A 27,341-nucleotide genomic window follows, 5' to 3' on the forward strand; every position below is an offset into this window, starting at 1 on the left:
CTAAGAGTTAAATGTTTTCTGATTTCAAATTCAGATTCATTAACCCCTACAAGAATTTTTTAAAGGTTCTAAGTAATTTTGGGGTATCTCGGTGGCTCAACCCATTAACCATCTGCCTTTGGCTCACTCAGGTCATGATCCCAAGGTCCTGGGATTGAACCCGACATTGGGCTTCCTGCTCAACAGGGAGCCTACTTCTCCCTCTCCCTCTGCCCCTCTGCTTGTGTGAGGGGCGTGCTCTCTCAAATAAATAAATAAATCTTTAAAAAAATACATTTAATTTCTAAACCCAACATGAGGCTCAAATTTACACCCCCAAGATCAAGAATCGCATGCTCTACCAACCGAAGCAGCCAGGTACCCCAGATTCGTGAACCTTTATGAAGTTCAGCTTTCCCTCAAGTTCCTTCTCTATTGTCTCACCATATAGAAAAGGGTCCTGACACTTACCTGCGGGGTGTCTAAATTTTCACACACTCAGCTTGTGTTGGGTTGCATTTCACTCCAAAGTTAAACACTTCATCCTTCCAGTAATTTATTCCGTCACTCATTATTTTCTCAGTTTATAGTTTTAACCCTGTCTGTTTTGGGTCCCACATATGGAAGCTTCCTGACAAGAGATAAGAAATAATAAATTCAATTTTGAAAACTAAGGTAGGAATCCTGTTTTCATAGTTTTATGTCAAATGCTTTCCTAGTTGTAGATATTTAGAAAATGATTAAAAGCCACAAAAATAATGCTGAAGAGAAAGGGGAAAACAGCTTTAATTTCTTCTTTAATATGACAAAAAGCAGTGCCTGTAATGTTGCCTCCGATTTTCCATGTACTTATTAGGCTAATGTGACAAAGAAGATTTTTTACACACTTGGGGACATAGTGTTTGCATTCTGTTCCTTCCTCTTCAATGTGGCTTCGTGGAAGCTGGCACTCAAGGAGGCACCACACTCATTCTGGCCTCTGGAATAACAGTTTGCTCCAAAGTCCCATCAGCTTTGGGGAAGTAACTTGGGTACTGAAAAAAGTACTGCTTATTATTTGTTCCTCTGTGGTCCCTGCTGACTTCTTATTGTAATATTGTTAACAAGTTTTCTTTACTGGAAGAAATATATTCCATTTGGATTGTGTCATGAACTTCATCTGGAATAATGAGACTTCCAGTAGCTTTTGTGCATTACCTCTTTTTTACATCATTTTTCTGGTGGCACCAAGAAAACTTCCTCACTGAAAATGGATCCATTTACAGACAATAATAGAGTGGCTAGTGTTCATTTTTCTTGGGAAAACTGAAATGTGTTTCTTTTATCCTATTATACTGATCCACCAGCTTCAGATTATCTGATTTTCGAGCTTCTCATTTTCTCCTGTATCTTAATGCTATTATTAACAAGAATTCTGTTGCTAATGGTTCTGAAAACTAATACGTGTGCTTTCAGCAACTACCTGTACTTTTATGGTTTGTCTGATTTAGCTGGACTTTGATAATTACTCCAAATACTGCTTTGTTGTGGATCAAATGCGAGGAGCCCTAATGTCCCTCAAGATTTATTTTCAATGTCCCTAATTTTGCTACAAGAGAATGGAATTAATATTATGACTATTAGTCATGAGATGCAAAACACCTTTCAGTGTAGAGTCTATAGTCTATATTCTTTATGAGTGATACATCCATATGGATGTATATTATGAGATATATCTATATATACACATATATTTGGAGAGAGAAGAGAAAGGGTTTCATTTAATTTTAGAACAATAGTTCTATGAATATCTGTGACTTATTTCATCATACAATATTTTTCTAAAGTATACTCTTTTTTAAAAAACTTGAATGTAGTTGACACATAATGTTACCCGAAGTATGCTGTAAATTTTTTTAAAACACACACAAAAAATCTATTTTAGAGTCATTTGTATCGATATGCTCTATCAAGTTCCTAGCTTATCATTGATTTTATATTTTTTGCACACATTTTCTATTTTAGAAATAATCTCCAAATTTCTTTGTCTAACTAAATACTGAAAAGAGTGTTATATAATACTGTATTTATTTAAATATATATTTGTTTCTTTATTCCCAGGCTTAGATCTATATTTATTGTTTTGAAAATGCATTTCAGGAATAGGTATAAAATCTTTCATTGTTCTAAGTCAAACCTAGATATTCCTAGGACCTGTGGTATTTTATATATTTATTTCTTTAACCAGTTTTTTTTTTTTTTTATAGTGTCCACTCCGTGTAAGAAATTATACTGTATTCTTGACAAACTGTGGTGAATACACTGGAAATAATCTCTGGCCTCATGGAAATCTTTTCACATTTGTGATGAAAGAACCTATAAAACTACAACTTTTCTTTGAGTGTTTTCCTAGGAGCAGTTCTTTTGCCTGGGCAAATGTGTAGGATATGCTCTTAGAAATTTCCTACAATTGTTCCATATTCCCTCCAGAATTTTTTAAAAATCAGGAATCAGAAAAAAAACGGAACATTTCTTTTTTAAGTTACTGATGTTTTACATAATAGCACCTCTTTGGTTGACTTGCTAAGACCAAAATCCCCAGATTTTCTGATGCCTAGAGAGTAATTTTCTGCCATAAAAATTTTTAGCTAGAATTCATGGCCCCCTCAGGCAGTGGTCTCAAACTCCAATGGGCAGAAAACTGAGTTGGGGCACTTGCTTAAAAGGCACTTGGTGATGGCCAAGGGTTAAGCATTTTTAACAAATCAGGAGTTCCTGGACCACAGAGCCCTATGAGAGCCACAGTGGACTTCGCATAGTTCTGTTTATCCCTGAAACTGTGTTTTTGTAGTAGCTTTTTGTTGTTTTTCAACGAGAGGGTTAATTATAGGGATTTAGGAGGCTTTGATTAGTTTCTCAAAGAGGTCTGCAGAATACTATGATGCTGTCAGGAGCATAGTTTACAAGTGAAAGCATACACTGGTAAAATCAGTCAAATAGCAACAAGAACCCTCCTCTAGAGATCTAAAATGGGAGGAAAGACTACAGGGTAGACAGTTCTCAAGGAGTGCTGTGGTCTAGAGCAGTGTGCCCTCAACGGCATTGCTGTTTGAGAAAAATCCCAAAAGTTAATAGATTTGTTGGTAAACTGGTGTTCATTGATCAAAAAAGTTTGAGAAACATTGTTTTCTTTTTAATTTACATTATTATAAAATTACAGTGTTTAATATTCTAATTTGCATTGTGAGCCATTTTAAGTAGCATTTAGTATGTAGTGATTCCTAAACCTATTTGATCATAGAATCCTTTTCAAATGAAGTTTGGGATATGCCTTTTGATGAGGACAGACATTCATTTTTCAGTGCAGCACATAAAAAGTAACTTTTATCATAGCTCTGTCATGAAGAAAACTTTAAGTTATGTTCTAAACACTAAGAAAGCAAGGAATTTTATATTATGTTTTAGAAAAATTTTTATTAAAATAACATAGGGGAGTAAAAAAATACCCTCAACATGGACTTATTCTTTGTTAGTTGATGGTAAATTAAAATCTTACCCTGGGATCCCTGGGTGGCGCAGCGGTTTAGCGCCTGCCTTTGGCCCGGGCGCGATCCTGGAGACTCAGGATCGAATCCCACATCAGGCTCCCGGTGCATGGAGCCTGCTTCTCCCTCTGCCTATGTCTCTGCCTCTCTCTCCTTCTCTCTCTGTGACTATCATAAATAAATTAAAAAAAAAAATCTTACCCTAAAATGCCAATTTAACTTTTATCTATAATATTATTAGGATTTAGGAGAATTTCGTATTTTCTAAGAACCATAGAGCTCATCCCGTAATAGAGTGAAAATCATTATTTCACATATTTTATGCCAATGATTGGTGACCAGCTAAACATAGTTGCCTGTGTATAAGCCTGTATGTCCAAAATTTCCTGAAGGAAGACACTTGCATAGTGTTTAAGAAAGAACAGAGAAAGGCCAGATTAGTTTAAGGGGAAAGTGAATAGACTGTATCCAGATAAGGTTCTCTAGGAAGGTGAGTTGGAGGGGAGGAACAAACAGAATGGTGAAAGAAGAAGGAAAGAAAGATTAATTGAGTGAAAATAAATGTACAGGGGAAATCCTTTCCTAATTTGGTTGACAGTGAAGAGTCTAAGGAACAGAAAAATAGGTATGTATAGGCAAATAGAAATTATGACCTAAGATGTGATGATTAGAACTCTAGTCCTATGAGATACTGTGGGGAAAATAAGACAAGTTTGAGCTATGCTATTCATCCTTTGTGTTTAATTTTGCTTTAATTGGACCTTCACAAAATGAATTTATCACAGAATTATTTTTCCATAAATTAAGAACCTTCACAGTAGCCCTTGGGAGAACACTGAGCTAATAGTAATAGGAAATAAGGACTGCTAATTAATGGACCACTACCATAATCATTGCTTCTTTGGAACAAAAATGATTAGATTTAGGTCATACATATTATTCTGTCCTCTTTCATTATTAAGTTATAAAAGATGCATTGAATGGAAATAGATTTACCATTCACTAAAGTTTAACTTCTGGAATACAAGATTTTTCTAAATCCAGATCATGAAGGTAAGACCTCTTCATATAGAATCCTCAGACCCTATATAATTTTTAAACAAGTAGCACTCAGGTTATAGTGTTTTGACTCTTAAAGATTTTTTGGGACTAGGGGTACTTCTTTGTTTACTTTATAAATACAGTACTTCTAATTAAAATAGAGCTGCACGAAACCTTCTTAATTTCTAGCTAACTATTAAAGAATGAGGAAGAATTCTTAAAGTCTTGAAAGTGTTGCTTATAAATAGTTTAGTTCCAAAGGGACATGGTTAAGATTTAGAAAGCTAAATCAGTCCCTCCAACCATATGAACAAAGCTTAAAAGAAATCAAACAAGCAAAATGAGAATCGAGCAACAGCTAAATGATTCACAATATATTTATTCTCTTTTCTTTCATTTTTGGATCATGATTTTCATGGCAAAATCTTAGAGGCTGATTGTACATGTTTGTGTTCTCTAGCACGCCTGTGGAAGAATGATGGGTGTGAGCAGGGCTGTTTACAGATAGACTTTAATGTATGTGGGTCTAACATCAATTTAGAGATGAAATAGTTTTTGTAGGTACTCATGGGTGTGTGTGTGTGTGTGCCTTGCTTTGCTCTTTAAGAACAGGACTAAATTCCAGTTTAAATTGGCTGACAGGTCTCTCTCAAATCATCTGCAAAGGTACCATGACATTTTTTACCCTCAGTAAAAACCTCTATCCTATGGTTAAAAGTCTGATGCCAGCATTTAAAAGTTTGAGTGAGTGAAGTGAATCACCCATTAAATTGGTTTGCTTTTGGAACCTACCTTTTAAATCCATATGATGAAGGCAATGTTTTTTCACTTGGAATCACCAGACCTTACGTTATTTTTAATTGGCATTCTCAGTATTTTCTTACCAAATGCACTTTACACTTTCTTTAGAAGAGTTTACAAATTTTCCCATTTGTCTTTAAGCCTCAAGATAGTTCTTAAATACATGTTTTAAGAAGTGACAATAATAAAGGAAGAATTCTTTAAATCCTTGAAAACTTGGTCCCAAGTGCCATTTGGGGAGGGCAGTTTAATTTCTATATGCTTAGAGTATTTTTAGAGATATTTTAGATATATTAGAGGTATTTTTCTATATTCAAGTGGTGGTGTGATTTAATTATAAGAGAAAACAGCATTAATTATAAAAGAGAAAAAATCAACCTTTATTTATTTTAAGTTGGTTTGTTCTTATGAAAGAAATTGATATGACAATTATTTAGACCGAAGTTATTTTTAACCATGATTTCATGAGTTATGTAGTCTAGATTGAACAACTAAGTTACTTCTTTTTAATGCTATCAGAGGAATGCTTCTAAGGTCTTAAAAAGTCATATCCTTTGTCTCTTCATTTTTTCTTTTAAGTTAAATTTTTATTTTAATTTCAGACTTACAAAAAATACTCAGATTCCTCAAATGTTAATATTTTAGCACGCTTCCACATTTGCATCCACTTTCTCTGAAAACCATGTTTTCCCTTGAGAATAGATTACGTATATTTGTCCTTATATACTTCAGTGTGTATTTCTTAAAAACAAGACCATTCTGTTTCATAACCACAGTATAGTTATCCATATCAGAAAATTAATAATCAGGGACACCTGGGTGGCTCAGTGGTTGAGCTTCTGCCTTTGGCTCAGGATGTGATCCCAGGATCCGGGATTGAGTCTCACATCCGGCTCCCTGCATGGAGCCTGCTTCTCCCTCTGGCCATGTCTCTGCTTCTTTCTCTCTGTGTCTCTCATGAATAAATAAATAAAATCTTAAAAAAAAATTTTTTTAAAAGAAAGAAAATTAATAATCATGAAATAAGAGCATTAGATTGTAGACCTTACTCAAATTTCACCAAATTAACCCAATAATGTTCTTTATAATCAAATAAAGTAAAATACCAATCATGTTAACTTTAGTTATCACGTCTTTTAGACTCCTTTTGGCTAAAACGTTTCCTGGTCTTTGTGTTTTGCGTACTTTTAGAGTACAGACCAGCTATTGTGTAGAATTTCTGTCAATTTGGGTTTACCTGATGTTTCCTCATGACTAGATTCAAGTCATGCCAGACTTTTTAAAGAACAGAACTATATAAGATATGATTTTACAAACAAATCACATTCCTATTTATAACTCTGAGAATCAATATAATTATTTAATTGGCATATTTGCATCAAACAGAATGTTTCTCTCCAGCTTCCCAAAAGAAAAGACACGTAGGAGATTTATATGCATTTCTTAAAAAACAAATTTGGTTTAATTGTTGATTTTATTAGTTTTGATGGCTTATGGAATCACATAGATTGTTTCAATATTTACTGAGAAAACAAGTAAAATGTACAAATATGATAATATTGATCTCTTTCCACAGTTACTCCCGAATGCCCACAGAAAAGAAGAAACTTTTTCCTCTCCTTAGATAAACTCAAATTCTTATCGCAACTCATAAAATCTTTCTTGGAGCTGGAAAAAAATGTTGAAGAATTATTGGAAGAAATATTTGTATCACTGAGGACACCCAGAAATATTTCAGGTAACATGATTTTTTTGTTTAAATTTGTAAATCTATTCTCTCTGTTTTCACTTCTTGCTGCTGAATCTGTACCATTACTTGAAAAAAAAATGCATGATAGAATTCTTTACATGAATTATTTAAATAAATGTTAAATGTAATACACACCATAAAATTACATTTCTATCTCATATATGTGGCAAATTCTATAATTGTAATTGACAAAGCATTGTAATACAATTCTGAATAATGATCTTTAGATGAAATCAAATTAAATTTTTTTTTTTTTTATATTCAGAGAAATGCAGCCTGGCTTATGGAAAAAATAAGCATACTGGATGATCTAGTAGCTCCTCTTCTGCTAGTAGCAGCCAAGTGACCTTGGGCGAAATATTTAAGCTTTCTTAGACTCCATTTTCTCATCTTCAAAATAATGGTGTAGGACTAAACTAACTTTCTCTTTGTTTTCTTTTACTGTTATATGCTTCAAATTTCAATATGTTATGTATGTGAGAATTAAATGATTTAGTGTATGTATTTAAAAGAACGTCTAGTAGGTCACAATAAAGGTGAGCTGTTATAAAAGTAATTCTAATTTTATACAGTTTTTAGGCCTTTTTTTTTAGTAAAGATTTTATTTATTTATTCATGAGAGGCACAGAGAGAAGACAGAGTCATAGGCAGAGGCAGAAGCAGGCTCCTTGCAGAGAGACCAATGTGGGACTGGATCGCAGAATTCCAAAGAATTCTTTGTACCCTCTAAGCCACCTAGGCATCCCTATTGTTTTTAGTCTTAGCAAAATCCTTTTGAAGAAACCTATGCCATGTATGTTAAAATAATATTTCTAACATTAGAGGTGAAATTCAAAGGCATAATAGTTAAAATATGTTCATATCTCTACTTACAAATATTTTCATCTATATCAGAAAGTTCTCTTTTACATGATACCATGTATCATTTTAAGGACAATAAATATAGTTGGTGGCTGCATTTGCAAAACAAAGTGAGGGAACCAAATGATTAACAATCAATCAGAAAATTTCAAAACCCAGTTTCATAGTAAGGAATTACATTTATTTTAATATGTTTACTTTTGTGTTTATTTTGCCTGGGTAAATAATGTTGGAAACGTTATAGGGTTGAAGTTTCTTTTATATTAGGCATGGCTTACCGCCCTTCTCTGTGTCAGATTAAGTTTTAGTAGCACTGTAAAATTATAAAGTAGATCATTTTTTCAATTTTGGAGAGAATTTGAAGAAAAATTGAGGTGGATTTCAGGTTTCTAAAGCTGACAAAAGTCCAATAGGAAAATAATATAAATATAAGACAGAAAATATGAAAATTAGAAGACAGAATGGAAAAATAGATTTAATTAGGAGATAATAGGAACCCTAGAGGGTCCTATATATTAAACTGACTGGGTCGAAGAAAGATCTAGTAGATCAATATGACATGCTAATTTTTGATTGACATCTTGGTGCCTCAGCAGTTGACACTTGGTGTTGCTACTCATCTATAATGCCTGGCTAAGACTTTGCATCTCACATCCACATCTCTAGCAGATCTTTTCTGAAGTGTAGATCAAGAAACAGAGCAGACTCCCAACACATCTAGACTCTTACCTCTTGGGACTCATACTGTTTTGGTCCTAGACCAGGATCTAGAGAAATTAGGTAAATTCTAATAACTTTATTCCTTTAAAGGGAAGCATTAATTCAAAATTATAATTGTATTAGAAAAGTATTATAAAGATACAAAACTCAAATGGCAAACAATTGAAGCAAAGGTTTGATATTACCAATTTCGGAAAAAGAAGACTTATTTAGATTAAAATTGAGCAATCTCGTGATTTGCAAATGCTATATATTTGAGGGAAATGGTTACCATTATTGAATAAAATCAACAGAGAAAATATATAATTATGCTACAACAGTCTACCTTACCCAAATTTGTTATTATATAAGCAGCATGGCAGATAAAAGTAACTTCAAATCCATTAATAAGAATGTATTATAGAAGCATGGTTGTGGGTCTTTGAACAAAGTATGTGAAAGGAATTTTAAAAGACAGGTGTAAGAATGTCTTAAGTACTAGACCATCCCCATATGATATATGTTTCCTCATTGTTGAAATTCATATTTCTTATAACAAAGCTAAGATTGACTTAATGTGACATAACTTTATATAAATGGCTTCTTGAAAAGAATGATTATGAGGGAATTCGTCAAGAAAAACTTAATCAATTCTTATCAAAAGCATCGGTTTCTTAAATCAGGAAGGAAAAGATTCCTTGAAACAGATGATTAAAGAAACCAAATGCATCTTAAGTTACCTGATAGTTAATGTTTTGCTTGGAAATCTTGTGTGGGAGGGAATAAGGGGGGAAAAAGATCAAGTCATTTGGTTTCCTGTGTGTTTCTTTTAATTGGAGCATATTTTGCTAATAAAGATCTTGGAAAGAGTTGCCTACTATGTCCATGTAACCAAAACAATGCGATGAAAATGAGGGCTTTTTTTTTTCTTATTGTCCAGATGTTTTAAAAATATCCAGGGGCTTAACATCACATAGAGAAAATATAAAGATAATTAAATATTTTACTTTTTACTTTGATGTTTACCACTATATTGTCAATTTAGCTAAATTGGCAGTGCTCTTAGTAATTTGAATATGATGCAATAGATTTTGTAGAGACATAGAAGTATTTTTAGAGAGAAATATTTATTATTATATATATTTCCTTTTTTTTTTTTTTTTGGGTCATGACTTGATGGTTTTCTATTTTGGTCATTTCAGCAAATGATAGGACATTATTTGACTATAATGGTACCTTACGGTATTTCTTTTAGGTGATCATATCTTCTGGAGTGGGCTCAGATTTGATTTATGGGGCACTTCTAATGCTCCTTTGGAATAAAGTTGTTCTTTGGGCAATTCCTCAAATTTTCCAAAGGTGGCATCTGAGATTTATCTAAACCAGGAGGTTTCTTGGCCCTCATTTTTCTTTAGCCCCAGCAATGACAAAGAGCAATGGCTGCTTCAATTGGATGTAAGAAGAACACTTAGGGTTTGTCTCAGAAGAATCAAAGATTTCAGATCTTCTGAAAGATTGTTTGTACTCTTAGGGGGTCTTAAGAGGGGTCAAATGGCTTCTAAGAGTTCCTTAGCTAGATGGTTAAGGGATTGTATTAGGGAGGCGTATGTAGTTAAGGTAAAGAGGCTCCTAGGGTTTGTAAAGCTCATTACACTAGGACTTTAGCTGTTTCTTGGGCAGAGAGGTCGAAGGCTTCCACATTGGAAATTTGCAAGGTGGCCACCTGGGCTTCTCTTCATACTTTTTCATAGTATTATCTCTTGGATGTAGTCTCTTCCACAGATTCAGCTTTTGGTGGGAGGTTGCTTGTGAGCCAGAAAAGAACAGTGAAGAAAAGAAAGACTTGTAGTTCCCACTTAGAGCTGCCAACAAGGCAAGTTGCTTTGTAGTGCACACAATGGGAGCCTATGAAGACCAATTTGGGTGTGAAAGTGGATGTCACAGGGAAGTACTGCCAACCTCTACTCTCTATGAAAGAAAGCGACAGTGTGGAAACTAACCAGAAATGTAAAATGAACCACAGTGAACTCTTTAGGGGGAGACTATTTAGCAGCTGGCATTCCTGTGACCCTCTGCACTCTACTGAGGTCCTTAATCTGGGCATACTCTTAAGGAAACCAGTGTTGACTGCATACAAATAAGTATGTTTTATAGTGATGAGCCAAAAATGAGCTACTTCTCTAGGGAATGCAAAGTATATAGAGTTTTCAATATATATTTAGATAAAATAATTTATCACACGTTCACAGAGCTCGTAAAGTTTGACAATGCCAAATTTTGATATTGACCATTTTGAGTTCTAAACAAACACAAAAATGCCTTAATTCATTAAAACCACAAGGTATTTATTAGTCTAGAATCAATCTTACTACCTTAAAATGATCCCTTTTGCTCTTTACATAGGATTATGTTTTCAATTTTTTTTTAACTTTCTGGGGAAAGATTGTATTCTAAAAGTTATCATAACTGCTTGATAATTCATTTTCAATATTATATGGAATTGCTTGCCGGCAAAAGAAGTCTTGAGAAGCTTATCTTTTTTTCTTATTCATCTTGAAAATAGACAAATGGTTCGCATAACATCAAAGCATGCTACTTTGAGTGAATAAGCATAATGTATTTGGAAGTGAAATGATAAATATAAGATAATTAACTTTTTTTTATAAGTCTCAAACTATAGCTGCATAATGGCAGATAGTTATTTCCAGAAATAAATCTGCAGAGCTTGTACCTTGAACTAGTGTTATTTTTCTAGAGTTAAATATCTTTTTTTTTTAAGATTTTATTTATTTATTTGAGACACCCAGAGAGAGAGAGAGAGAGAGAGAGCACAAGCAGGGAGAAGGGTCAGAGAGAGAGAAGCAGACTCCTCACTGAGCAGGGAGCTTGATGTGGGGCTCGATCCCAGGACCCTGAGATCATGACCTGAGCTGAAGGCAGACACTTAACTGACTGAGCCACCCAGGTGCCCCAAATATCTTTTTACATTAGCTAGTTTTATGAGTTCTCTGTAGAAAAGTAAAGTGACATTAAGAATCTAAACGTGGTCCTATAATGTCATTAACTATTTGATCTTTATTACTTCCTTCTTTAAAATTTGTTTTGAATAGTAGTTGATACATTAAAGTAAGACTTTTAATAAGACAAAAGAATATATTGTGAAAATTAAGTCTTTTTCCACTCTAGTTTTCTAGTTTTCCTTTCCAGAGACAACTATTTTGTATATATCCCCAAGTTAAAATAACATGAAATCTTGTCATACTATGCAGAGCTTCTTTTTTATTAACAGTTATATAGAAAGACTTCATTCTTTCAAATAGGTGAGTAACTCTCCAATGATATGTGTACTGTAATTAACCAGTTACTCATTGATGAGCATTTAGGGTTCTGTTTTTCTCTATATTTGCTACCACAAATTATGATACAGCAAATTTCCTTGAACTTTGTCTTAAATGTGCACATGCATATCTGGACAGTAAATTTCTAAAGTGAAATTGCCAAGTGAAAACGTATAGTAGTTAAGAAAATGAAAAGACAAGCCATAGACAGAAAAATATTTGCAAAACACATATCTGATAAAGGGCTTATATCCAAAATATGCAAAGAACACTTAAAATTCAACAAGAAAACAACAACAAAAACTCAATTAAAAATGAACAAAAGATCTAAACAGAGTCCTTACCAAAGAAGATATACAGATGGCAAATAAGCATATGAAAAGATGCTCAATGTCATGTGTCATCAGAGGAATGCAAAGCAAAACAAAGAGATATCACTACACACTTGTTATAATGGCTAAAATCTGAAACACTAACAACACTAAATTCTTACAAGGATGTGAAGCAACAGGAACTCTCACTCATTACTGATAGGAATGTAAAATAGTATAGCCTCTTTAGAAAATGATTTCATTGTATCCTACAAGCTAAACACTGTTGTATATGATCTAGTAATCACACTCCCAGATATTTACACAAATGAGTTGAAAACTTATGTTCATATAAAAACCAACACATTAATGTTTATAGGAGCTTTATTCATAATTGCTGAAAAAACTTGGAAGCAACCAAGATGTCCTTCAGCGGTGAACAGTTAAATTATGGTGCATCCAGACAATGAAATATTATTCAGTGATAAAAATAAATCAGGTATCAAGCCACAAAAATACATGGAGGAATATTACATTCACACTGCTAGATGAAAGAGGCCAATCTAAAAAGACTATCTATATTGTATAATTCCAATTAAATGACATTCTGGAAAAAGCAAAAGTATACAGACAATAAAAATGACCAATAGTTGCCAAGGGAAGGGAAAAGGGGGAAAGAGGTGAATAGATGGAGCACAGGAGATTTCTAGAGCAGTGAAATCATTCCATATGTTACAGTAATGGTAGATACATAGCATTATGCACTAGGTGAAACCCATAGAATGAATAACACAAAGAATGAATCCTTAATTTCAAAATGAATTAAAGATCTAAATGTGAGACCTGAAACCATAAAAATTCTAGAAGAGAGGATAGGCAATAATTTCTCTGATGTCAGCTCTAGCAATATCTTTCTAGATCTGTCTTCCTGAGGCAAGGGAAATAAAAGCAAAAATAAACTATTGGGACTACATCAAAATTAAAACTTATGCACAGTGAAGGAAACAATCAACAAAACTAAAAGGCAACCTAAAGAATAGGAGAAGATATTTACAAATAGCATATCAAATAAAGAGTATCCAAAATATAAAGAACTTCTCAAACTCAACACCCCAAAACCAAATAATCCAATTAAAAAATGGACACAAGACATTAACAGACATTTCTCCACAGAAGACATCCGGATGGCCAACAAACACATGGAAAGATGCTCAACATCACTCATCATCAGAGAAATGCAAATCAAAGCTGTAATGAGATATCATCTCACACCTGTCAGAACAGCTAAAATCAACAACACAAGAAACAGCAAGCATTGGTGAGGATGTGGAGAAAAAGGAAGCCTTGTGCACCATTGTTGGGAATGCAAACCGGTGCAGCCACTGTGGAAGATAGTATGCAGGTTTCTCGAAAAGTTAAAAATAGAATTAACATATGATCCAGTAATCACACTATTGAGGATTTACCCAAAAAATACAAAAAACAAAAAAACAAAAAAAACAAAAAAACATTAATTCAGCCCTATGTTTATCTACAATAGCCAAATTATGGAAACAGCCCAAGTGTCCACTGATTAATGAATGGATAATGAAGGTGTGAGATATATGATGGAATATTATTCAGCCATAAAAAAGAATGAAGTCTTTCCACTTGCAATGACATGGTTGGAGCTAGAGTATAAGGTCAACTGAAGTAAGTCAGTGAGAGAAAGACCAATACCATATGATTTTATTGATGTGGAATTTAAACAAGCAAAAGAAAAAGAAAGAGACAAACCAAGAAACAGACTCTTAACTATTAGAGAACAAATTGATGGTTACCAGGGGGAGGTGGGGCAAGGGAGAATGGGTGAAAGAGGTGATGGGGATCAAGGAGGGCATTTGGGGCAGCCCGGGTGGCTCAGCAGTTTAGCACCTCCTTCAGCCCAGGGTGTGATCCTGGAGACTCAGGATCGAATCCCACATCAGGCTCCCTTCATGGGCCCTGCTTCTTCCTCTGCCTGTGTCTGTGTGTCTCTCTCTCTCTGTGTGTCTTAATGAATAAATAAATAAAATATTTTTTAAAAAAGGGGCATTTGTTCTGATGAGTGCTGAATGATGTATGGAATTGTTGGGTTGCTATATTTATACACCTGAAACTAATATAACACTGTATATTAACTATACTGGAATTAAAATAGAAACTTAATAAAAAAAAATAGAATGAATCCTAATGTAAACTATGAGCTTTTGTTAAATATAATCAATATTAGTTTCTCATATGTAAAAAACATGTCACCCTAGGGCATCTGGGTGGCTCTGTTGTTAAGTGTCTGACTCTTGATATCAGCTTAGTCTTGATCTCAGTCAGAGTCATGAGTTCAAGCCCCACAGTGGGCTTCATGCCGGACATAGAACCTACTTTAAATACACACACACACACACACACAGCCCTTACCAATGTAAGATGTTAACAACAGGGGAACTGATTCAGCAGAGAGAGAGGGAGTATATGGAAACTCTCTCTCTCTCTCTCTCTCTCTATCTCTCGGTGTATCATAAATAAATAAAAATTAAAAAAAATTTAAAAACCTTTCTTTTTTTTAAAGATTTTATTTATTCATGAGACACAGAGAGAGAGAGGCAGAGACATGGGTAAAGGGAGAAGCAGGCTCCATGCAGGGAACCCCAATGTGGGACTCGATTCCGGATCTTAATAGGTGTCCCTATTTAAAAGTCTTTCATTAATCTGGATTTTATTTCAGTATTAAAATTAATTATTTAGAAGGATCCCTGGGATCCCTGGGTGGCTCAGCAGTTTGGTGCCTGCCTGCGGCCCAGGGCATGATCCTGGAGTTCCGGGATCGAGTCCCACATCAGGCTCCCTGCATGGAGCCTGCTTCTCCCTCTGCCTGTGTCTCTGCCTCTCTCTCTTTCTCTCTCTCTCTCTGTCTCTCATGAATGAATAAATAAAATCTTAAAAAAGAATTAATTATTTATAGTATCATTTTTTTTAAAAATTTAAAAAAATTTTTTTAAAAAGACATAGTGAAGTGCAAGCCATAGAGAAGCCATTTTAGGTTAATGGTATAACACTGATCTAAAGCCCTCTCTATGTTGTGGTGAATATTGAGAAATGAAGCAGGATCCCTAAACTACAGTCCATTGGCCCTTGGGGCTCATGAATGCTCGGTACAAGAAGGCCTAGGAATCCCCAGTAGCGTGTGAGGGTGTATGTATGTGTGCACACCTATCATGCAATCATCTTGAGCATTTGGGATGGAGTAGTCTAACACTTTAATCAAGTTCTCAGGAGTGTTAACAAATCCAAAATGATTAAGTAACACTGGAGTTGAGAAAAACTTTTCCTCACAATATATAAACTCTATTAAAATTTCCATACTTACCTGTCTAGAGAATATTTTTAAAATTGTACTACTGAGCAATCACTCATGATTATGCTCATAGAACCATATTTAGAAAAAACAAAAAACAAAAACCCACACATCTTCCAGATGATTATATCAGTAACAAGTTCTACTGATAAGAATCAGTAAGATTTTGAAATTTATTTGCTCAGGACACAAACAGAAGCCAATTCTTAAGACGTTAAATTTTTTAAAAATGCATCAGGGACACCTGGGTGGCTCAGCGGTTGAATGTCTGTCTTTGGCTCAGGGCATGATCCCGGAGTCCCAGGATCAAGTCCCACATCAGGCTCCCTGTGTGGAGCCTGCTTCTCCCTCTGCCTATGTCTCTGCCTCTCTCTCTCTGTGTTTCTCATGCATAAATAAATAAAATCTTTAAAAATAAATAAATAAAAATTTAAAAATGGGGATCCCTGGGTGGCGCAGCGGTTTGGCGCCTGCCTTTGGCCCAGGGCGCGATCCTGGAGGCCCGGGATCGAATCCCACGTCGGGCTCCCGGTGCATGGAGCCTGCTTCTCCCTCTGCCTGTGTCTCTGCGCCTCTCTCTCTCTCTGTGACTATCATAAAAAAAAAAAAAAAAAAAAAAAAAAAAAATTTAAAAATGCATCAGAGTTTATAATTCATCATCATATATCAAGTCTAAGCAAAAACAAAAGAAATGCTAACTTATTCATTTCAAATTAAACTATAATTAATAGAACCTTACTGGAAAAGTGGAAAGATCTCTTCTTTTTTAAATAAGATTTTATTTATTTATTCATGAGAGAGAGAGAGAGAGAGGCAGAGACATAGGCAGAGGGAGAAGCAGGCTCCAGGAGAGGAGCCCGCTGTGGGACTCGATCCCGGATCCTGGGATCACACCCTGAACTGAAGGCAGACGCTCATCGGCTGAGCCACCCAGGCGTCCCTGGAAAGACTTCTTTTTGGCATATTTTTTTATTAGGTTTTTGTAGCTGTGGTTTTTTTTTTCCCCTGAAAAAGACTTCCTTAATTCTAAAAGACGAAAGGTGAGAAAATATTTCCATTTTAAGAGCTAAAGATTATTTCTTATCCCAGTGTTTGTGTTTTGCCAATGGATTATTGATATACTTATTATTAGTGTAATTTTTCCTGATGTGCTGATATTAACCCATGTAATTTTGTTCTTCATTTTAAGAAAAGAAATATTTATGTGTTAATGAATACCACCATCTCTTAAATGAACCATCCTTAAATTCAGAATTTAAATTTTTTTAAAGGTTTTATTTATTTATTCATGAGAGACACACAGAGAGAGAGGTAGAGACACAGGCAGAGGGAGAAGCCTACTCCATGCAGGGAGCCTGATGTGGGACTCGATCCCAGGTCTCCAGGATCAAGCCCTGGACTGAAGGCAGCACTAAACCGCTGAGCCACCCGGGCTGCCCCAGAAATTAAATTTTTAAATGAACAAGGAAATTAATTTACTTTGTACTTTTACCCTATGTTATCAACATGAAAATGAATTAATGACAGAGGGATCTACATTTTACAGATTGTATATGCATGTATATCAAATATGTTTATAAATTTCATTTAGTTGTATGTATGGAAGGGGGCTCTATATAGGTTGATCCTATAGGTATGGTAATAGTGATGGTGACATCATCCTACATCTTGTTGACAATATTCTCTGCATCTTGATGTGTGTGTGTGTGTGTGTGTGTGTGTGTATGTGTGTACTAGGGATAGAGCTTTTCTTCATAATTTTAACATGACTATTAATTCCATTTGGTATGATTTGTTTTTCTTAATGTATGTTTATGTGTTTTCTTTTCTCTTGCCTAGGAATTTCAGATCCATCCAATCAAGAAGTTATTATAGAGAAACCTAGAACAAATGAAACCAGAGTCCTTTCAGAGCAATTGCTACCAGTAAAAGAGGTGAATGAAGAAAAAAAAAACTAGTGTGTTGTTTTTTTTTTTTAACTCGTATATAATAGCATCATATGTCTGTGAATCCATTATGAGTCAAAATGTCTTGGGGTTTGTCCTTTGCCACTAAAAAAAAAAAAAAAAAAAAAATCCTGGTTGAGAATTAGCTTATAAGTCTTGACGAAAATTGAAGTTAGTTGTTCTCTAGCACTGTCTGTTCCATGGAAGAAGTAGGGAGCTGGAAGTGAAGAAACCTTCATCTTATCCCAGTTCATGGTCTACACTTTGAGAATTTGGGCTATGAAAACTGTCGAAAGTGAGAAGCTGGAAATTAGAAAGGAAAGAGGAAGGAATAGTTTGAACTGGTCTCACTTTAGTGTGCCCAGTCTGGGCCTGTTTGTTCTAGATCCATTGCTACTCCTCCCTTGCTCTGTTTTGTATTCTAGAGAACTATGCCTTCCAGGCTTCCTTGTTTTCTGGATTCTGGCAAGGTTTGGCCAGTAGAAGGTATTAATGGAGGACTGGAGGGTGGATAGAGAGAAACCAGAGTATTTCTTCCCCTCTCTCTTTAGGAACCATCTCTAGTAGTTGCTGTGACTCTTTCATCTACTGTACAGACCTTGCTCTCAGCGCATGGTCCCTTCCTTTCCTGGTTCCAGTTTCACCTGTTGGGTCTGCCTTCCCTTTAACTTAGACTGATGGCCCCAGGAACTACACTCCCATATACAGTCCCTTTTCTTTGTTCCTCCAGCCCTTAGAAGTAGCTCCCTGCTGTGTTAATACCTGTCTTGCTTCTATCTCACATTTGGCTCCTCAAAACTCCATCACTTTAGTAACAAACACCCTACATTAAAATTCCTCTTTTTGAAATGCCTAGTGTGGTTTCTGATTTCTGAATGGATCTTGACTGAGATAACAGGTAAATATTTAAAAAGGGGGTGGGGGGGAGGGAATCCCAGAGCTTCAATTTAGAAAGAAGGGGAAATTATAAGGAAAGTGGAAAGTTATATATTATGCTTTAACTGAAAATCAAAGTAGGTATTAAGAAATTAGCTTTCGGTAATGGGAGAAGGGTAATCAACAGGTATTCACAGAACAGAAAGCCGCACTATTTCCTCTTTCTTCTTCGATCAACTAGTAAGTGTTCTCTATTCTAACCGGAATATGTGTGAAGCCAAACATCAGATGGGGAAAATAGAAGTAAGCAAATAGTATTGCATGAAAACAGCCTTCTAGCTGTTTACTTCTAGGAGTTAACTGTTAACTTCTAGGAGTTGATTTGAGTAGTAGTTTTCAGTTTTGTTTTGTTTGTTTGTTTTATTTTTTTTAATTTTTATTTATTTATGATAGTCACACAGAGAGAGAGAGAGAGAGAGGGGCGCAGAGACACAGGCAGAGGGAGAAGCAGGCTCCATGCACCAAGAGCCCGACGTGGGATTCAATCCCGGGTCTCCAGGATCGTGCCCTGGGCCAAAGGCAGGCGCTAAACCGCTGCACCACCAGGGATCCCAGTTTTATTTTGTTTTTTAAGAGAAGCTGCTAATGTGCTGTGTTTTTTGTATTTTTTTTTTAAGATTTCTATTTATTTACTTGAGAGAGGGAAAGAGCAAGAGAGCACAAGCATTGGAGAGGGAGAAGCAGGCTGACCATCCAGCAAGGAGCCCGATGTGGGCTTGATCCCAGGACCCTGGGATCATGACCTGGGCAATGGCAGCTGCTGAACCAACTGAGCCACCCAAATACCCCTGGTTTTTTGTATTTTGAAAAGAGAATTCAGATAGGTCAAGATACTGTAATCACATATAAATTACCATGGGTAAAGATAATCATCATCATTGCACAAAATATGGAATTGTCACTGCAGTCATGGCAATTTGTGGCAATTTTCACCAAAACACATTTCTTTGATTGAATGAATGAAAGGATGAATGATTTTATTAATGAATAATTTTATGAATGAATGGATGAATGAATGATTTGTTCTCCCCACCAGATATGCTCTGGTGGGGAGAACAAGAAGCAGAGTTTTATTGTTGTTTTTAATTTTGGAGGTAAGTTCCTTTTTATATTTCTTTTTTTTTTTCCCTTTTTATATTTCTATCATAAGTGGGTCCCAAGGAAATACTATTAGAGCAGGGAACTATACCCATGACCCTTCTGAAGTTTCACTTATAGTAAAGGAGACTCTACGAGCTGAGTAGATTCAATTATCGACTAATTTTATGTAAAAATAAGATGAGAAATATGTTTTCAGGCCCTATGATGTTAAAGGTCCAAACATACTTTAGAAATAAAAGTTGAATTACAACATAATTATATATGTAATGAAAATGAGAGCCACTTTTTTGATTATAGATTTTGATTATAGATTTGATTATTGATTATCGTTGTGGAATCATATAGAATTTTAGCCCTGGAAGATGTATTATCTTTATTACTTTGTTTAGTATATACAGAAAGCACTAAATAAATGCTGAATGGGATGTATAAGTAAGAAAATTAAGCTAATGGTCATAATATCAGTAATTTTAGACCAAGGAAATCATAGAAATAATCCAAATCAGCTCTTTTATTTTTCTAATCAAAAAACTGGGATCCAGAAAAATACATAATTCAGCCAGGCATATTGAGCCTAGAGTCTTCTGAAGCTGGAGTAGGTGAATTATTACAGTAAATAAGATTACACTGAAGCAGGGAAAATTTAATGCTAAGCTTGGGTTCACCTACTGCCTGCAATTTTTTAGTACTTAAGAGAATATTAGAGGACTTAGGGATAGTATACATTCATAATTATATTGAGCCCAGACCCCAAGAAAAAAGACAAAAAACACCACCAGCCTCCATTCACTGCAACCTCTCCCATTCCCCCAACACAGAGCAATGCAGATAATTTAAATTCCTTTTTTGGAATGAGAGTTGTGTTGCTTACCACTTTGTGGGTGAAGAAACTGAATAAAATTCTAAAGAAGTAAAATTCTAGAAAGGTACTGTGATATAATTTCCCTGAGAAATTTCTTGTTGCTATTTTTTGGCTTGTCTGGATTTCTGAGAGTGAAAAAGAAATAAAAGGTTGAATATTAAACTCTGTCTTGCGTTGCAATACTTGTTAACAATAAACTATAAGAAAGACTATAAAAATCTAATTTAGGCTTTATTAAATATATTGAATTTAAAGGTTGCTTTATGTGATAAATAGTAACTGTAACTTTTAACTCTCATAAAGATAGTTTTATTGAACTATATTTAAGAGATTAAATTTTTGAAAAAAGTTTTTGATTAAATCCACTGATGAATTAAAATGAAATGCCAGTATATTACTCTGTGTAAAGAATACACATGTTTTTGTATATTGCTTTATTCACTGGGTAATATTTTTCAGGTTGTAAGAATGGCTTTTGCCATTTATCAAAGAATACCTATATTCAGATGCTGAAACAAAGTAATAATTTTATATCTATAACAATAGGAATACTTGTTGCTGGGTTAAAATTAATATAACTTCATATAAATTTATATTTCAGGCTACTTTACTAGATTTTGCTTGGCGAAGTGTATTTAAAGAAGTGTCTCTTCCCATGGCACATTGTATAACAACAGCAATTGAAGATTTTTCCACAAAAATTCTCCAACAGGAACAGAATGAAAGGTCTTTGGCTGTAACCTATGCTATGAACCTTGTGAATGTCCAGCAAGTTTGGCAAGACACTCATGTTCCTGAGGAAGATCAACCAAAGAAAATTGCAAAGGCAAGTATCAAATGAAATCCTTTCAAACTGCAGACTGGCATAATGAGATTTTTTTTTTTTTTTTCAGTATAAAACATTGCGGGGCACCTGAGTGGCTCAGTTGGTTGAGCATCTGACCCTTGGTTTGGGCTCAGGGCATGATCTCACAGGTGGTGGGATTGACTTCTGCTACATCAGGCTCTGTGCTCAGCAGGGACTCTGCTTGAAAATTCTCTCCCTCTCCCTCTGCCCCCCATTTGCATTCACACACATTCTCTCTCTGTCTCAAATAAATAAAATAAATCTTTTTTAAAAATCAGTATAAGACATTGCAAAGGTAACCTATAGAAAAATGGTAGTCTCTTGGCAAATACTTGGTATTTAACCCAATACCAGGTTTATTCTCGGGTGTCCCTGGGATACTGCCAACAAAAAAGGCTGAAACCTGTTGCCAACTTGTTGCTCCATGAGTTTGGGGCCCCTAATGCAGAAACTTCTGTGACTTAATGGGGAGCTGAGGAAACTGCTTATTTGGGCTGTACCTTTGAATGATTTTGGGAAAATTTTAGTAGGAGTTTGAAGGAGTTACTGTCTTTTATGTGTCTGGCAACTTTTAAATCTTTGTTTACACACTAACGCACATTCCATTTCGTTAGCTTCCGTCTTGCATCTTTATGTGTGCCTTGAGAGTCACAGAGCATATTGAGGAAATAGGAAGTAATTATGCAAATAAATAAATACAGTTATTCAGTGTTAAGCCCACAATGAGTTCAGTAACCTGTGATTAGAATTTTTTAAAAAGAGCATTCATCAAGATGGCCTCCTTATTTGGCTACTGCCACCTGAGGTTCCAGAACATTCCCCTGGGACCACTGTTGGCAAATTGGGAATGCAGGCAAGTTTTGCCTCCCCATCCACCATACTTCCTTTGCCATTAAGAAAGAGTAGATTCATGATAACTACTGGAAAGCCAGGCACATCACTTCTGAAAGTTCTGACTCCTTACCAATAAGAAGATGCCATGTGATACTGTTTCTGATGTTTCTAAATTATTTAAATTAAATCGACATACCTTATGTATGTGTGGTGATTAATAAAAAGATACTTTATGAAAATACAGCAAAAATATTAGAATAAATTAGTAAAAAATAATGCAATCATATTAATATCAAGGATACACGTTTTCTAAGTTGTATTAACTACAAATAAAGTATTGTCATGTAAAGCTATTTCATGAGTTTTTCATAATGTCTGTCTGGTAAACATAAGGTTTGAAGGTTTATATAGAGAGAAGCATCCTTTTCGCATTTCCTCATTTGACATAAAATGTTTAGCTTTCTATAACATAGAAATTGATTATTATAAAGTCGTGTCATTATATTTATGTTTGATGCCAAATTCATTATTTAGGAATTTGGCTCCCCTGTACATAAATTACACGGTGCTGTCAGAGTACAAATAACTCAGTGCTACATTTATTTCTCCCTAGTTTTGTTCTGACATCATGGAAAAACTTGACACAATGCTTCCACTGGCTCTGGCATGCAGAGATGATTCTTTCCAGGAAATTAGAGCAAACTTTGAGGAGGCCTGTTGTAAAGTGGCAACAGCTGTCCTGGCGAGACTGCAAGAGAGAGTCAAGGAGTTTCCTTCCAAAGCACCCCTGACAAACTTACACACATTGCTCTCCACAGCGGTGTATGTCTTCCAGCATTTTACGCAGTATGATAATTTGATGAAAGAAAATACTAAGAAGTGAGTGTCATTTAAATTAAACTGATGGCCATGCTTACAGTAACATGTAATCTTTGGATATCACAGGAGTGAAATTTTGATGATAATATTCGAGGAGAAAATAATAATGAACATGGTGAATTATTGTCATTTGTCTTGATTTGAAAATGTCAAAAAGGTGGAGCAAGGGGTCTGTTAAACCAGATACATAGATTAGTAAGAAAGACCGGGTATTCTTTCTAAAGGCCTATACTTCAGAGACCCATACATTTTCCATATTCTGATCTGGAGCAACTATTTTCTGCGTGCTGTTACTATCTGACCAAACAAACCCTCTCCATTTTGTAAGGCACACTGCACTGACTACCCAAGAAAGGAAAACTAGACTTGTTTTTGTTAATTGTATACACAGTTGTAAAATACACACTTCTCTCTTTTGTTTCTAAGCAAACAGGATGTTAGGACTCACATAGAGAATAAATGCATTTTCCATCTAAACAAGATGTTAAAGTGCACTTGGCTGGCTCAGTGGTTGAGCATCTGCCTTTGGCTCAGGGTATGGTTCCAGGGTCCTGGGATCGAGTTCTGCATCGGGCTCTCTGCATGGAGCCTGCTTCTACCTCTGCCTATGTCTCTGCCTCTTTCTGTATGTCTCTCATGAATAAATAAATAAAATCTTAAAAAAAGAAATAAAACAAGATGCTGGGACTTATATAGAGAATAAATGCATTTTCTTTCTATTCTTTTGACCAATGTAAATGTATTTCAAAACATCCATTTAGTAATAGGCTGTCCTTAATATTTGAGCAGAGAGCATCTGGCAATCTTAATTCTCATGTATTAGTAGTCTAAAAAGACTGTATATTTTCTAGAAACAGAATAAAAATGACCACATGGTCTTTCTGGCTTCCCTCATGCCCTAGGAGATAGCACAGCCCCTTGCAAAAGGAACACATGGAGTTGGCTGTCCAGCAAGAGTCCAACAACCTCTTTGGTATTCCTTACTCAGCATTTGTAGTTCTTCAGTTATGAGAGAAAGCATAAGAAAGTGTAATGTAAATAACTAAAGATAAAAGTAAAATAAATTTGGCTTGATGCAAACTATAGCTATGATATTTCTTTAATTCCCGTAAGTAGTCAGATAGGGTGAATCATACTTGAATTTATAAACGAGATGTGCCAGAAATCACTGTATTTCTGTAGAATATTTTAAAACAGTTTATGAGATAATTGACATCTACAAAATTACAATTTTTAAAACAAAAGGAGTGTGTTTATGGGACGTGTGATAGCTTTATAAAAGTTGGTTCTGACAAATGCATGTTGTTCTCTATAATAACGATACCCTAATGCCTAAATAATGCACTGATCTCTAATAATAGGCTTACAAAGAATACTTTTATTTTTGAATGATGTATTGACAATGCAGTTTGTCTCAAGTTGAAGTGCATATTTGTGGAACAGCAGATGTACTTTTTCAAAGGACTTGCAAAACAAAGACCGGCTTTTTTTTTTTTTTTTCTTTTCGGTAAGTGAATGTGGATGCAGACTTTAGCATTAGGAGGAAATGAATGATTGATATCTAATAATCAAAACCATTTGTAGTACTGGAGATTGTTACCGCCTACTGCACAGGCCTTAAATCTCTGTCTCTTTGATCATTCCCTCTAAACAGACCCGTATTCCTGGTGCCTGTCCAACGATATCAGGAATTCATCAACACTCTACAGTTTCAGGTTACGGACTACTGCGTCAGAGTTTGTGCTACAAGCATTTTACAGGATGCTGAGAGCCACCACTGGGATGGCTACAAAGCTTTTTATGAGGTGTGAAGTTAAGTTTACTATCCCTCCTTTTTACACAAATATGTTTTACTGCCTACCTGCTTTCTGGCTAATTAGAAACATGAGCTTGGCATTACTAACACGCGAAGGCTGTTAGGATAATATTTTTTAAATATTGAATTTGTACTCAGGAAAAACACTTTTTAAAAACCTGAAATAACTACACGTCAGAACTCTCCTTCTGCTTACAAGTAAAAATAACTTAATTTGAGCTGCAGCATGTGCTATATAAGTTGGAATATAACAGGATACGATGAAAAGTCAAAGAGATAATGCCAAAATACTACAACTTTATATTTTTTTCCAAAGGGACCAGTTATAGGTAGTCTTGCACTTTTTTCTTATATATTTCTGTTTTGGATAAATGCCTTTTATTAAGCCACTTTATTCTTTGTATGTATTTTTTTCCCTTCTCGTAGTATGTTCTTCTGAGGGTGTTTTAAGACCCATCTGATCATTTATAGCTTACCTATTTTCATTTAGCCCATGTTTTGAAATCCCAGATTTCTACTGAATTAAAGCCTGATGATTCCCAATGCAACCAAATCCAGGATCAATTAAAATTATTCATCATCAGGCTTCATTAGTTTCCCTTCCCCTAAATCCCATTGATTATACATAAGCCACAATATTTGAAATTCCTTGAAGTTGATTTCAGGGCAGGGTGAAACATTTATAATATCTTAATAAAAGATAATCAGAGTTTTTAAAAAATTCATCAGTCAAGCCCGACTTCATTAGCTCTCCCAATTATTCCTCTGGATGGAAGCTTATGATTTTTTATTTTTTTTATTTTTCCCCACTGTCTGAATTGCTATGGAGTACTAGGAAAAACAGAGTGGAGTGCTTATTCAGTGGAGTCACTCTTGTCAACTCCCTGACACCGAAGGTTCCTGTGGCTCTATTTATGCCTGAGTTATTATCATAATAAATGTTGCCATAACGGAGAGAAGTAGCTAAGAAGCTCTTTTAAAGGACTTTTCACTTTCTCTAAGGCCATTTCATCTCTCCTTTAGAGGCCCTTCCCAGATAGTTTTTCTTTCTGCAAGAGCATTCATATAGGGTTTTCCAAACCTGACATACTTCAAACAGCAGTGAGCAGAATGAGAACGAGAAAGTGGTATGGTGCAGCTGGTAGCCTGAGATAAGAATGCAAGTATTGGTCTTCCCCTCTCTTGGCAGCATCACAGCTTCCTTATTTGCCTTGAGGTAAACAGAGAGATTGAAAATGAATCCATCTCCTGTTTCAAACTATTTCAGTATGTCAGCGTACTAATGAGCAATTTTATAGGATGTTTTCATTGAGGAACAGGTATCATTTCACTCTATGTCCAACATAGGGGTATTATATTTTCTCTTATGCAAATTGGGAGCCAGAAGAGTTGTACAGTATAAATAAGTAGATGCATTGAGAATCTGTTATTGAAGTTTCCAAGTATTAAAAAAAAAAAATACAACAACAACAAATTACCATGTAACATGCAGCTCTTAGATCTTATGACAAGGCTTTAGCTTCAAAGACAGAAATAACGAGATAGTTACCCTATGATTACATGGTACTGTAGCTTCCATATACTTACATGGTCAGTAGTTACAATTTAATTGCAGAGTGAGTGGTTGTTATTTATGCTCAGAAAAATAAAGTGATACTGCTATTCTGTTTACCAAAAATAAGAAACTTCTAAAAATAGCACAGATTTGAAACTGTTTTGACAACTGGAGTGCTTGACAATGGTTTTATCCCGTTTACTACACCCTTTTCTTCTCCTCTCTCTATTTATTTCAACTGATTTGTGAGACAGGACTAGTATGTTTTTGGCAGGGCCGTTTTGAGTGGAAAGGAGATGAAATCTGCCTGCCCAGAGGCGAAGGGTGGGATAGAGATCTCAGGGGAACCTATCGCCATGTGCAGAGTGTAGTAAGGAAATAGTGAAAGAATTTACAAGATAGGAAGGAATATTTGCCCGTGTTTTGTGATATCATTTGAGCCCTAGATACATTATTTCCATTTTCTAAGCTGTCAGTTTGAGAGATCCAAAGAGTTCAGTATCTCTCCGATGAGGTGCTGGTCAGATGGCACAGTGGGTGTTCAGATTACATGTTTAAAATTAAGCTTTTAGTATAGTTGACATCTGCTCAATTTTAGCAACTTGTGTTTTCCAATAGTCAAAGAATAAAGAATTGTCTGTTCAAAGATAATATTGAATGGCTTATATAATAAAGCCCAGCTGCTTGTTTCCTGATACATAATCTAAATAAAAGCTCACATCTGTTTACATTATAGTGGGTCTACAAAAATAACAGATGTTTACTAGCAGAATACTTTTGAAATGACAACAAATAGGGAAACAGGTCAGAAAAATAAATGAATCACATTTAGTTTAATGAAAACCCTAACATACATTACAGTTCTACACACTTTGAAGAGAATTGTGA

At 35.1% G+C, this 27,341-nt stretch overlaps 1 protein-coding gene across 4 annotated transcripts in view; it reads left to right on the top strand.

Annotated features, from left to right (window-relative positions):
* KIAA0825 (uncharacterized protein KIAA0825 homolog) overlaps nt 1-27,341 on the top strand; it is a 382,383-nt gene that overhangs the window by 96,811 nt on the left and 258,231 nt on the right. For all 4 annotated transcript variants that reach the window (XM_038532321.1, XM_038532323.1, XM_038532322.1 and 1 more), the window contains 5 exons: nt 6,922-7,083; nt 17,517-17,611; nt 21,124-21,348; nt 22,817-23,082; nt 24,737-24,887. In XM_038532321.1, coding sequence (XP_038388249.1) covers nt 6,922-7,083; nt 17,517-17,611; nt 21,124-21,348; nt 22,817-23,082; nt 24,737-24,887 — 899 coding nt within the window. The remainder of the gene's footprint in view (nt 1-6,921; nt 7,084-17,516; nt 17,612-21,123; nt 21,349-22,816; nt 23,083-24,736; nt 24,888-27,341) is intronic.

The sequence above is a fragment of the Canis lupus genome, chromosome 3 (genome assembly GCF_011100685.1).
Source record: "Canis lupus familiaris isolate Mischka breed German Shepherd chromosome 3, alternate assembly UU_Cfam_GSD_1.0, whole genome shotgun sequence".
In the NCBI taxonomy this organism is placed as follows: domain Eukaryota; kingdom Metazoa; phylum Chordata; class Mammalia; order Carnivora; family Canidae; genus Canis; species Canis lupus.